Genomic DNA, 14,737 nt, shown 5'->3' on the forward strand with positions numbered 1-14,737 from the left:
GCTCAGTTGATCCCTGCTGCATATGCTGGTAATCACCTCTGCCAGCTGGATTTGCACACAGGCACGCAACAAACACGCCAGTTAGAAGAGTTTGAATAGTCCACTCATAGGCCTACACTGTTAGAAAAAAGGTACATTGCTGTCACTGGGGCGGTATAAGGTACAAAACTGAAAAGGTGTAATATGTACCTTTAAGGTACTAATTTGCACTCTTAAAGTACTGATACGTACCTTTTAAGGTACTAATATGTACCATTTAGTGGTGAGAAAGGTACAAAGATGTACCTTTACACTTTTGTACCTTAGGGTACCGCCCCAGTGACAGCACTGTACCTTTTTTCTGAGAGTACGAGTATATTTACAAACAGGCCAGGACCCTGCATTGTGTCGTCCGCTGCTGCATTACATCCTGACTGATGCATTATATATCAGGGTCTCATTGCAAACCTGGGAGAAGTGTCCAAATATATACACTCCAGATGCTTTTTCTGTAACTGCTTAAGACTTGTACTTCCTTCAGGTCTTTTTTAGGGTGCAGGATTTAGATTATTTTGCACTGGGTGGTGGATCAAATCAGTCCAACTTTCATCTAGCCTACATATCATCAAAATCAACACTTTCATGATGCAATTCTTATTGGAAATTTGCATTTCTGTTGCTTATAGGTGATGAGACTGAATGCTGTTTTAGGCCCACCAACAAGCCAGTTACAAAGACTTTGCCTGAATCTGCAATTCAATGTTCTATAGCGTCCTCTAGTGGCTCAAGAGATGCACTGCACTTGCTTTTTACAGTGATGTTGAACCATTTTAAAAGCAAAATAGCATTTACTTATAGATTATTTTAAGTGTTAAATATTACTGTTTTTAAAGAATATTGGTAACCAGACCAGTTGATGGCACCCATTGACTTCCATTGTATTTTTTCCCTCTATGGATGTCAATTACTATCGTCAGCTCTCTGGTTACCAACATTCTTTAAAATATCATCTTTTGTGTTCAACTGAAGAGAGAAACACACAGGTTTGGAAAAACTTGAGGGTGAGTAATTAATGACAGATTTGGTATTTTTGAGTAAACTATCCCTTTCAAATGTAACATTATTAATAATGTGGATCTAGTCCTTTGTTGTTTAAAAGCTAAGAATATCAAACTCTATATTTTTTTTCCAGGAGATCAAAACAGATACATATTTTCTCTTTTCAAAAAGAATGAGATATAGAACCCTTTTGTTCAGGTCTTATTTTATTAATCTGTAGTAGTCATGCATTAGAAGATTTTCAGGTGAATAGGCCTACATTTTCATTCATCTCTTCATTGCCTTTTAAATTGATTATTTAAAAATAACCAAATAAACAAAAAAACAAACAAACAAAAAAAGGCAAAATAATAAAGACAAATTAGAGCTTACAATCCCTAGATATGCATGTACATACATATGCATATACAATTATAACAAAATAGAAATAATAATAAACGGGGCATATCTGAGTAAATAAAAAACGAGGACATTTTATAGACCAAAAATTAAAAGGATATCAGTCACTGAGCATCATCAAAAGAGTTTATGGTGTCTTTTTCAACAACAACAACAAAAAAACATTCACACCTCTGATAGTGATAAAGTATGTAAAATTATTGTAATGATTATTTATTTGTAAAATAATATATTTTATTGTAAAATTAAAAAAAATATTTGTGATTTAATACGCATTATTATATTTTGACAATAAAACAAATTACAGGATAACCCATAAGAATATAATAAATGAATGCACTTTTAAGAAGTATAGAAGAAGACTTTTATTTTGCCTGGTAGTAGTTCCCAACAGTAGCTAGACCCGGAACTTTTTATAATAAATGTGTCGTCCGTGAGAGGGGTTATATTGCACTGCAGACAGACACAGGCCCTCGGACTCACAGTTATGGCCGGTAAAAGAGCTCTAGTGATTCTGGCGAAGGGAGCGGAGGAGATGGAGACGGTGATCCCGGTGGATGTCATGCGCAGAGCGGGGGTCTGTACACACACACACACACACACACACACACACACACACACACACACACACACACACACACACACACACACACCGTTATATTGAGTGTCACGATGCATGCATGTCCGTAGCCAACTAGTTATCTATTATGCATGCTCATTATTTTTGCAGTGTTCTTTGTTAAGTGCATGCAGCGATTAGGCGTTTCTTTTGCATAGATATTGCTCATGTCATGTGCTACAGCTGTGTATGGTCACAAACTGCTGCCAGACTCTGAGCTGCCAGTGTGTATAAATGCCAAAGTTTGCTAGAGTAAACTGGACTGTGACATTATTACATAATCAGATTTTGTAAGTACATTTTGGAAGAAAGTGATACTTTTATTCAGCAAGGATGCATTGCATTGATTAAAAGTGACTGTAAAGACATTTATAATGTCAGAAAAGATTTATATTTTCTAAGAAATGCTGTTCTTTTGACTAAACTATTCATAAAGAAGTTTTTTTTTTTTTTTTTGAAGCAAATCATCATATGAGAATGATTTCTGAAGGATCATGTGACACTGAAGACTGGAGTAATGATGATGAAAATTCAGCTTTTATATTTTAAACATTATTACATATTATATATGCATGTGCATGTAAATATATTAATAATAGGCCTATAGCTTCTAAAATGAAGTGAAAAAAAGAAAGTTTCACATTAGTTTGAAATCTACAAAAATATACTGATTACGATCATAAAATCTCTTATTTATATATCATTCAATCTTAAAAGAATATCTCAGTTATATGGAAGCTTGTTTCCACCACAGAATAAAAAATAAAAAGGTAATTATTTCACAAATCAGACTTTTGCCTGATATAAAGTCAAAATTGTAATAACTCACAATATCGAGTTATAAAGTCAGAATTGTATGATATAAATGTGCAACTGCAAGATATAAAGTCAGAATTGTCTTTTTTTTCTCCTCAGAGTTGGACTTTATAACTCACAATTCTGACTTTATAACTCAATATTGCAAGTTTATATCTCATAATTCTGAGAAAGGAAGTCAGAGTTGCGAGATGTAAACTCAGAATTGTGAGGAAAAGTCTCAATTATCTTTTAAAATGTTTTATTCTGTGGTGGAAACAAGCTTCCATACAATTAGATTTGGCTTTAAATGTATAATTTTATCAAATTACAACTATTACACAGACTCTGACTTTATTTCGAAATACTAATTTTCAGTATCTATACTGTAAAAAAAATATTTAGAAAAAAAGTTACATGGTTGCCCTAATTTTGCGTTAATTTTTGGAGATTCGACAACCTTTATTAAAATATTATTAAATGATTTTGTAAGCATATTGGGTAATTGTGTGTTTTATTTCTGATGACGCAGTGAAACATGCCAAATAGTGCTATTTTCATGATTTATCAAATGTTTTATGTGGTTCAGATACAATAATATTTTGAGTTTCTATTTATTAAACAAATTTCCTTCATTGTATCAACTCAAATTTTTAATTTCAATAAACTCAAAATTTTAAGGCAACCAGGTTACTTACTTTTTAAAGTAAAATCAACAAAAACCAAAAAAATGTTTTTACAGTGTAGGAAAAAATGTAATCTAGTTTTTATGGCCATCTCTTTGAAGATGTGTATGCTCTTCAGAATTAACAGTGGCTCAGTGATTTCTGTTCCCTCAGCCCTGAATCCACTGTCATTGGTGTTATCAGTTTCTCTTGACATAAGTCCAGTTGCAAAATCTGTTACCTCATTTCCGTCCATCATCTCTTATTGGAACAGTGTTTAATATTAAGTGATTGGGTTTTTTTCTGGCCACTTCTAAATAAAGACAAAGAAGTATCTTACAAAATAATTTATAGATTTTATTCTTTTTCTGTAGAATGTAAAGGCAACATTGATCCATACTGTTCTTCTGAAACTGTCGGCCATCTGTTTTGGGAGTGCCCTTTTTGGAGGAGTGTTAATGCATTGATTGTCCATGTATATTGTAATTTTTCTCATTATCTTATAGACACATTATTTTTGGGGTTTATATTAATGATAAGAATCTAATCAAAGCAAGTTTTTGTATAAACATCCTTTTATTTATTGGAAAGTTTTATATCCATAAATGTAAATATACAAACAATTAAACCCTGCTTTAACATCTTTAAACAATAACTGAATTTGTACTTTAAAGATAAGTTCACTTTAAAATGAAAATTATTCCATGAATTTACACGACTTTCTTCTTTCTGATGAACACATTTGGAGTTATATTAATAAATATCCTGATGTTTCTAAGCTTTATAATGGCAGCGAATGGAGCTCATAAGTTTGAAGCCAGAAAAAGTGCATCCATCCATTATAAACGTACTCCACACGGCTCTGGGGGTTAATAAAGGCCTGAAGTAAATCAATGGGTTTTATAAGAAAAATATCCATATTTAACATGTAATAAAATCAAATATCCTTCCGTATTAAACTTGTGTCAAAAAGCGTGACGTATGATGCTGGACATGGTGTAAAGCCGAAAGTATGCATGTTATGGGAGTGTATGTGCACAGTTAAACACACAGCCTTGAGAAGTAAACTTTTTTTTTTTTTACTGCATGCACAGTTTTTAGGGATTCTCTCGCCACGAGTTACAACCCTATTAAATCCTGCCAAATAATTAAATGCGTGTGCAATCTGCCTAAATACAATTTCATTGTCTGTAAATAAGAAGGCTGTAAAACATGCAGAATTTGCACTATGTGTGTAATATTCTTTTGTAATATGATTTATTTATTTTGTGTCCTGTCCTCCCCCTTTTCCTTTTCTTTTTGGACTGGACTTCTTTTATATAATTTCCCTCGAGCTGTAATTTGTTTATTGTCTAAAAGATTGTTTGTGTGTGGTTATATCTTGTTTGTTAAAATTGCAACAAAAAGTATTACACAGATATTTCTTTCCTGTTCCTCTCTCTCACAGATCGCTGTTACTGTGGCTGGCCTGGCGGGTAAAGAGCCAGTGCAATGCAGCCGTGACGTCATGATCTGCCCAGACTCCAGTCTGGAGGACGCCCGCAAACAGGTTTGGCTTTAACTCGGTCCCCATAAGTTCAAAGTTGACTAGAGATCGTCATAAGTAGCTGCTGTTCTTCTGAATTCAATATCAGGCTGAATCTCAGTTCTTCTGCGAACTGATTTGGGCTGAATGAAGATGAAGGTGAATGGAGTGTTGTCTCCATCTACTGCCTACATTATGCATTGCCAATAAAACCACACCATTGGTTACCTTTCAAATTCATTTAAAATTGCTATAAGTAAACTTTAAATATATTCAGTTTACCGTTCATATGTACATATCCACATCAGCTATAGTAAAGAAGTAATCTTGATAATGAAAACATTCCTGGTTTGCTGCTTATCGCAGATGCGTGTCATTTTTCGGACAGGGTCCATATGATGTCGTGCTTCTGCCTGGAGGTTTGCTTGGAGCTCAAAACCTTTCTGAGGTACAAATACATTTTAATTAGGCGTGTTTAACAGTTGAACGGATTCCATAGGAGAGTTTCACGCCATGCACATCTTGCATAACATTATGCCGTGTCCCTCAAATAAATAGAAAACATCTTTGAGTCATCTGCTGAGGTTAGAAATGCGGTTGTATTGTGAAATGCAAACATTGCATAATTATGTAAATTTAAGAGGTTTTGTGCCAGTGATTTCAGTAATGCATATTATATGTGTGTGTGTTATAGTCTCCCGCTGTGAAAGAGGTGTTGAAGGACCAGGAGGGCAGGAAGGGTCTGATCGCTGCAATCTGTGCAGGTAATCTTCATATCGTGACCTCCGTGCACACATTAACCTTTCTCTGAATAAACATAATTTATTTCAACTGTTTCAGTGCTGCTCCATTATGCAAAATGTCAGCAAGAGAAGTCCTATATTACCTTTTTCCTCCAGTATGAATTTCCCGGAGGGCCTTTGGTAATTTTTTTCCCATAGGGTCTTTGCCCCCGTTGTACACCTGAACCGTGTGGATAATTTCTGGAAGATTTCTGTGCCACATATCTATGTCAATATGATGCTCACAGCTCAGTGGATTATAATTATGACTGCCGAACTGTAAAACTAAAAATCTCAAATACAAATTATGAAGATAATGAGTTGTAATAATTGCCAATATTAAGCACGTCCATCTTCATTTGGAAGCGTATTGAACACTGAGATGTGTGCTATCAGCTTTGCCGTTCAAGGGCTCATGAAGGACGTGGTGAATGAGGACAGTGAGCCCATGTGGTCGTAGAGAGCAGAGGAAGGCGTCCCAGAAAACGGCAGATGTCCCCACAGGGATCTGTGCTGAACGGGAAACGGCTTCTTTTAGTGCCGTGGAATACCTTTAAAACTGAGTCCGTATCTGTGAATCCAGAACACATGATTACATAGTCAAGAAGAAATTAGCAGACACAATTTCTGGTTACTACACTGCCTAATCTGAAATCTGCAGATCTGCATCCAAGTTTTAGCTTCAATCTGTGTCGGATATATATATATATATAATTGTGTTATCACTTGATTATTCGCTATTAATCAAAATCTAAAATAAAAGTTTGAATTTACATATATAAATATATATGTAAATTCAATATATATGTTAAATATAGATGTGTGCTGTCTATATATATATTTTAATACACATACATGTGTATATATTTGATTAAAAAAGCATGTATTTACTGTATATATATATATATATATATATATATATATATATATATATATATATATATATATATATATATATATTATATTTCTATTATTTTTATCACATAAAAATATTAATATTTTATATATAAATCTAACACATTTTTCTTAAATGTATGCATGTGTGTTCAAATATACATAATTATACACAGCACACACATATATGTAAACACAAACTTTTATTTTTAATTTTTTTGATGCAATTAATAATTTGACAGCCCTATTTACAGTATACATAAAATCAATATAAATTGTTATATGTTCTAAGAACAGAAAATATTGATTGTTGCAATGCCATTATATGCCCTGTGTTATTTTAATATTGTTAATAAACATAATTTTTTTGTTTATTTAAAAAAAATCTGATTTAATTTTACATTTAAAGTTTTGGTGATTTATCATTTTATGTTTTTTTTATTTTTTTTTATTTTTTTTATATGGTTATTCTAAGTTTTAATTTTTAAGTATATTGTAGTAGCTACTTCAAGTTCTGTATATTGCCTAAATATATTGATACCTAGCTGAATTAAAATAATTTTTAATTTATTGAATTTTGTTTTAGTTAATGGTTATAGTTAATGATAATAACCCTGAATGCGCCTGGTCGTGATATTGTGCGAGCTTGACTCTTCAAATACAGTATGTTACATGTAGCAAGGCTTTGAGACTGTGATTGGGACATAAAGGTCCATTATACCTGCCTGTCTTTTATTTCCCTTTGTGAACTGAGCTTCTCACAAGCAAGACGCGTAACATTAGATGCAAGGATCAGATCGGTCCGCAGACGTCCTGCCAGAGAAAGTGTAATCACTAGACCGCACTGGACGTCTGCCAAAGTGCACGATCAATAGTTAAGAGCTCTCTTTTCATTAATGTTCAGATGAGCTTAGTGCACCGCCAGGGCACTGCCAATGATAATGCAGTGAAATCGCCTGTTATTTTTAGACCCTACTTTTACTTCCTTCCGTTCGTTCTCCCAACGTGGATTGCAGAATTAGATGGAAATTTTATACCTGGTTTATTTTGGATGACAATATATTGACGTTTAGCTGACAGTGATATGACGTACATCATGTTGAAGTCACTTTGGGCACTGAACACTTAGACTTCAGCGAGTTTCAGACTTCAGCAACTCCACAAATAATAATGCCGTAATTATTTTCCTCATTATTTCCTACTTTTAACAGGTTGTCTAACTTTATATCATTTTCTGACCTGTTGCAGGTCCGACGGCACTTTTGGCCCACGGTATTGCATTTGGCAGCACAGTTACCACCCATCCAGGTGCCAAGGACAAGATGATGGCTGGTGGTAATGTCTCTATGTATACCTAGTCGTTTTCTCACAAGCACTGATGTTGATGATGGAAACTTGCTTGTCATGGAAAAGAACACACGACAAAAATCCAACAGAGGGTGCTGTAGGTTACAGCACAGTGACAAGTGTTGGGAAATTAATAAGTCATGTAGCAATGCCAATGTTTGGACAGGAATCTATACCATACGTCATAATGCATGCTATTCTCTGTTCTTATGTAAGGGAAAACGGTTAATTGCAGTGTGAGAGCTATTATGTAGGCTACTGCATGTATCTAAAAATGTTGTAGGTCATCTGGGATTTCTGTGCATACTTAAAACAGCGCACAGTTTACATAAATAGTGTGGTATTCTGAACACAATGTTGTCAAGTGTTTTACTTTGGGTTTATATTCATTTGGCAGCAGGAGAACAAAGTTTTTGTACTTGTAGACTGGTGATATATTTAGCCATATGAATTATTTTGTATTCTTCTTCTAGATCATTATAAATATTCAGAGGCTCGAGTTCAGAAGGATGGTAACGTGATCACCAGCAGAGGGCCAGGAACCAGCTTTGAGTTTGCCTTGACTATAGTGGAGGAGCTCATGGGTGCAGAAGTCGCTGCCCAAGTCAAAGCCCCACTCGTCCTGAAAGACTAATCATCATCACACTGAGAAGATCTGCACTGTTTAAAGTGGCGCTTGTAATGCTCTGCCAATATGAAAGGGAGTTTATTCATTTAATTGGCCTGTGATTTTCTGATGTGTAGAAATGTGAATATTTAATTACTTTGAAGAGAGTAATGCAGACTGGCCATAGATGATCTAAATGGCAATAAACGTTGAATAGCCTTTTACAGCTTTCTGTCAGATTCATAGTTTTCTTCCTTTGCACTTAAGAAACTTCTGTACCAGAATAAAAATACAGTGCATTAAACTCATGAAGTCTCCTAACTTCTGTATTTAACATTAACAGATAAATGTCTGTGTTGCTTGTTCAAATCAAATCTTAAGGACTTTAATGCCACGACAACAGCAAGGAGGATCAATATATATGTCCAAAAATTATTCAGACACCAGATGTATTTTTTCACTAGTGTGTGCCGGACACTATAGTTAATTTATGTAAGTTAGGAGCGCAAAAAGTAAACTGTGATATATTTAAAAAAAATATTCGTACAGTGACTTCCAGTAAAATTGATCAAAATGTAGGACCAAAATGATTCAGACACTTTGACCTGAGCATGTTTTGCTCAAGTGTTTTTTCTTTAATGGCTAATGTGACCTTTGACACCACAGACTGAACAAAATGAAGCATTGGTTATTATAATTGTGTACTTAAATTTAACAGCTGATTGTTATCCATTACATCCCTTTTTATCACAATTATCTGACTTTATCAAGATTAATTTGTTCTGACAGTTAAACTCTGAGTACTTGTCATATTGTATTACCATTTTCTAAACTATAGCGAATAAACTATGACAATGTGAGAAAATTAAGGTGTATAAATACGTTTAGGTTTATATATAGGCCTATATAAACTTATTTATTATTTATTTACATTTAATAAATATTTAATCAAATCATCTTTAATGCAGCGCATAGTTTGAGGCAGAGACATAGAGAAAGGGTCTCTATGGCTCTGGTTTGAGGATAGTGTATTGAAAAGGCCTCCATACCTATTGGTCGCTTGTAACATATTTCCAGTGACGTACTGCAAGGCCAACCAATCACCCGCCACTGTGTTGTCGCGGTGCTTCTCAACAAACCAATAGGAGTGTCCCTACGCAGCGCGTGTATGTCTTTTGTAGCGCGTGGCGAGATTCTGAAAGCGGCAAAAAAGTCATTCGCTCAGCTTGCAGCTTGACCAACGTCGCTCTGACTGAACGAGCGCGCGACTTCACACAATTAACAGTTTTTAAAGGTGAAAATCGACGAACGTGATATTTAAAGAACTCCTATCTCTCTGCAAGGTAAGAATAAGATGTTATATCGCTGTTTAACTACGGTTATGCAAGAAATCAATCACGACTAGAGACTTATTTTGCTGATTGAAATCGCTGCAGTATTTCATACAAGTTAAGTTAAGCTAGTGAGGTTGAACTGCCGTTATCTCCGTATATGAGGACTTCATGTCAGGCTACAGCTTATAAAGTCCGGAATTAATCAACTAATTTCTGTATTCGCCTTCTGTGTTAGCTAGTTTGTCGTCTCTGATGTTTGATTTTGAGTTTTGATGTGAACTTGAACTAATTTCTGGATGAACAGCAGCTGCTCCCATATAATAATAATAATAATGCTAAAAACATGGCAGCTTTTTGTTCACTATCTTTTAAATGGTTTATAGTATTTACCAGAGTTTCTATAGTTTACACCAAAACACCTGTTTTACTACAACAAAACACGATAAAGCTTACTTATTTATTTTTGTGTGTTTGTTTGTATGTTTGATGACATTAGCTAATACCTAATACCAATTAAGTTTAATTAAAATAAACTGTGGTATGGTGTTTTGGTGGAAAAAATTATGGTTATCAATCATGGTAGTGTTGTACATTGTGTGTGCGTGTGTGCGTGTGTGTGTGTGTGTGTGAGGGAACTGCTTTAGAAAACAAATGTGGGACAAATTATTCATTTACATTACTTTTATACATTTTCCAGCTTCTATACAAAGTGGTTTAGAGTACATTCAAGGCTGTCCATGTCTTCCCTGGGAATCGAGCCCATGACCTTGTGTCTATTGTTTTTACTATAGGAATGCATTTTAAGGATATTGAGAGTTTTGCACATTTGCTGACGTGATATGTATTTTTGACTTGAATGAATCTCTCTGAAATACTTCTGAAGAGGGATGAACACTGACTGATTGTTGCCACAGCAGAGTTGACATCAATCATTTTCAGTAAAAATAAAACATTTGCATTAGGGGTTCTGGAGACATAATAAGTTAAAGCTGCAGTCTGTAAGTTTTTTTTGTTTTGTTTTTCTCGTTGTCGACATCTATGCAATTCTGTACTGAGTCACTTGAACAATGCTTGTTTATCACGCCTCTTGTGCAGTAAATAAAGCTTAGCGGACTCCCCAGACCAATGTTCAATTATAAATTGAGCTTGGTCTGGTAATAGTAAGACAAAATCGTGCTACCAACGGTGATTACATCTAACGATTGCTTGGCTCATAGCACAACAAATTATTATTATTATTATTGTCTTTGTATTTGCATTACATCTCAATTTCTGTATGCTAATCTTTTGCTTTTGATTATGGGTGAATCTCCTGTTGTTACTGATGATTGTCGTTTGGATCTTTCTGGATTACAATCCGCCATCAAAATTATAAATGTAATAAAATTTTAATTTAATTAACTAGCCGGACCCCTCCTTTATGTACACAGACAGACGTGATGTAATGACACAAAGACATGCTCATATTTCCTGTGGAAATCCACCAGCCATTCAAATTATAATACGTTATTACAAGCTTACCGTTGTGAATCGGGCTAAGGTAATGAGATGGTTTTGAACACTGGTTGGATATGTACTTGCTCAAATTGATTTTGGATAATTTTTAAACAAAAAATGTTATGGACAGCAGCTCTAAACTTTATGCAAATATGCAGCGAAATAATGTGGTGACTATCAATGGGAGTGCAAACAATGACCCACCGCAAGGATGTCTTCTTACATTGGTAGTTGTTGCTGCATCAGTTTGCATTTTGCATTAAAAATACTTTTCGGATATGGCTACATCCTGTCTGCAATCCATAATGTGATCTGAATGACAGTGTAGTGTGAAAATGGTCTTTACACTGGGTGGATGAATATAATTGATAATTTAACCTTTTTTTAGTTGCTACACTAGGTGACAGAATGCTGTGTAAAGGTAGAATATTTTCAGGTTTTTTTTTAGTGGGCAAATGTATACAGCAATCAGTCTGTTGGCATTCGGAGAAATGGACTTGCTTTGTCAAGAAATATTTAAAACTGGCTTCCCCTGCTTTCACACTTCAGCTGGGCTGCAGTTTTTTGAGACCGCCCCTCAAGCCACATGTGAATGTGCTTTTCTCAACTCAAGTGCAGGGACAGGAAGGTGAAGTAAAGACGCAAGAGTTCTCCTCACAGCCTGCATGCAAGTGCATCTTTTTTCTTTCTTTTTTTGCTGGCCTTTGCTCCATTCCGCTGCAGCGCTGCAAACCAGTGTATAAATAGAAACCGCTGTCTTACTCATCTTTTAACAAGCTGCATTTGGGACTAGAGTGCTGCCAGGAGTCATCCAAACAAAAGAGTAACACTGCACACAAATGCAGCACAAAGAGTATTGCTGGTACAGTGCTTGTGATATATAATAGTCTGCATAGTTGAGGATACCCCTAAGAGAACACACAACTTGGAGATATTGTAATAATATGAATTCATCTAGAAAAGTGACTGAATTCCTCCTCTCTTCCTCAAAGATATTTCTGGAATATTAGCATATTTTGCGGCACATTTTCCTGCTTGAGTAGCTGTACAGTAGAAAGCTGGCGGCTAGACTCTGGCAAAGAGTGGCGCTATTAGCCAGACTGAGTCATTCATTGGTTCAATGATGCAATTATGGGACTCTTCACTGACTTCCCTGATTGGTTCTTCCCTCTTAACCATATCTGTTGGTTAGGATGAGGCCAGCACTTAAAGGCATAGTTCACCCAAAGAACCCCCCCCCCCCCACACACACACACACACACAAAATGTTGTGCATTTTAATGTTAAATTCATCAATCTGGTGCACTTTGAGAGTTAAAAAATGGAGAGCTCTCCTCCAACCCATATTCAGTGTGCAAATTGAACAAAGAAAAAAGTCTGTGCATTAACTTGTACCTGACCTTTAAAGGGGACTCAACCTTCTTATGAAAGCCCTGCACAGGCCTCAAATCTAGGCCCATGCCCGAGACACTCCGGCCCGGCCCGTGTCCGGCTTATCAAAATTCTCGGCCTGAGTCCAACTGGATTTATCCTAAATTTATCCTCCCTATTACACACTACTGTTGAATTGCAGTTAATTGATTTTTTTTTTTTTTTAAACGCAATCATTTTATGCGTGTACATATGGCATTATTTTTAACAGCTGAGAGCTTATGAAGAGCTCATAAAATGTTCAAAACATTGAAAACAGCACCAGGATTTCCTCTGTTGTATGCAGAAACTGATGCAAAAGAGACGGCAGTTCTGTCGTCTGTACCGACTAATGGGCAACTCAGGTCCTTTGATGAGAAGAACCAGGTTTGCTTTTTGTGAGGTTTTTTTCTAGCATTTTTGAAACATGCTTGTTCGACCAAATATTGATGAGGCACTTACCTCCTTGTTGCTCCACGTTTGCCCTTTAGCATTAACGTTACTCTAGCCTAGAAATCTAGACGCACCCTAGCGGCAGCAAATCAAATCTGCTGCGAGTGTCGTCTAGCAACTCTCAATACACTTCTGAGCTGTAAACGGCAAACTCTGGTCGGGCCAATCACATCGTGTATAGAGTCGGTGGGCGGGGCTTAACATAATGACGGCTGAGTTGCACTTGCGTGCTTCTAGAAAACACAGAAACTGGCGAACCGAATGGCGGTCTTTAAAAATCAGCTTTGACCGCGACTCTTGAAGACTTGGAGTAGGGGTGTCAATTTTCACAAATTCCCATGATCGATCGTCGTTTAAATTAACGATCAATTAATCGATTAATCGTTAACCATAATACTGAAATATGCGTCTACAGCAGTGGCTTATAGCCGACAGGATGTGCAATGCTGCTCAAAACGCTATGTTCTATGTACCAAATGAATGAGAGAGATTTTTTTTTTTATCTAAACAAAGAGCTAAGGGATTGTAAAATAAGTCGATGTTGTTTATAATTTAATTAAATGACTTATTTAATAACCAAATAACCTGTAAAACAACACGAATGTCGCCTCAGATCTGTTATTCAGAATGTGTGGACGCTCTTCCAAGAACAACGTGCTGAAACGTCACCGTAACCCAATTAATTCAAAACGATTTTTAAAATATTGTTTTCATCAACGTTATGTAATGTGGCCGTCCCAATCATAGTTATTATTAGTCATGCGTTGCTGTTTGCACTGCGCGAGCTGAAGCGGATGCGCTGAATCAACACTATACTGAAGCTCTTTGCTAGCGCATTATTTAACAACAAAAAGCTTCCTATATGAGATTAATCAGATTTATATAAAGTTAACAAAATATTACAAATTATATATCTTCACAAAATGATGCGAATGCACAAGTGAACTTGAATTGAGTTGCTGATATTCATATTCAGAATTAGGGCTGTGTATTGCCAAGACTCTGGCGAAACAATACGTATCACGATACAGGGGTTACGATACGATATATTGCGATATTGTAAGAGAGGCAATATATTGGGATATTTCTTTTTTGTGTTTTTGTTTTTTATAATTTAAAAGAATAAAGAACACAACCATAAGCCTAAAACACGAGACAAAGTATTTTCTTTGATTAATACAGTATAATTTGTATCACTAATCATATGCAATGTGCAATCTAAGTTGAGGGAAATGTAAAGTTACTGCAGGATTCTTTGTGTAAATGTTTTTTTTTTATTTATTTTTTTTTATTGACATACAGACATACAAACCACAATAGTGCAGTAATTGACAATCAAGTAATTACATAATTCTAGAAGTGAAATAAAAGT

General features: G+C 35.4%; 2 protein-coding genes across 4 annotated transcripts in view; both read left to right on the plus strand.

The window, feature by feature from the left end:
- Nucleotides 1-1,831: 1,831 nt before the first annotated feature.
- On the plus strand, nt 1,832-8,979 carry park7 (parkinson protein 7). Its single transcript, XM_067430977.1, has 6 exons — nt 1,832-2,014; nt 4,964-5,065; nt 5,430-5,489; nt 5,736-5,805; nt 7,966-8,052; nt 8,538-8,979. Exons 1-6 carry the CDS (start codon nt 1,925-1,927, stop codon nt 8,696-8,698), a joined length of 570 nt encoding a protein of 189 aa, XP_067287078.1. The 5' UTR covers nt 1,832-1,924; the 3' UTR covers nt 8,699-8,979.
- An 876-nt stretch (nt 8,980-9,855) lies between these two features.
- kcnab2a (potassium voltage-gated channel subfamily A regulatory beta subunit 2a) overlaps nt 9,856-14,737 on the plus strand; it is a 121,703-nt gene continuing 116,821 nt past the window's right edge. For 2 of the 3 annotated variants that reach the window (XM_067430907.1, XM_067430909.1), the window contains exon 1: nt 9,856-10,014. The gene's annotated coding sequence lies outside the window, so the exon portion shown is untranslated. The remainder of the gene's footprint in view (nt 10,015-14,737) is intronic. The other variant, XM_067430910.1, reaches the window with a different exon arrangement.

Source organism: Pseudorasbora parva, chromosome 22, assembly GCF_024679245.1.
Source record: "Pseudorasbora parva isolate DD20220531a chromosome 22, ASM2467924v1, whole genome shotgun sequence".
Taxonomy (NCBI): domain Eukaryota; kingdom Metazoa; phylum Chordata; class Actinopteri; order Cypriniformes; family Gobionidae; genus Pseudorasbora; species Pseudorasbora parva.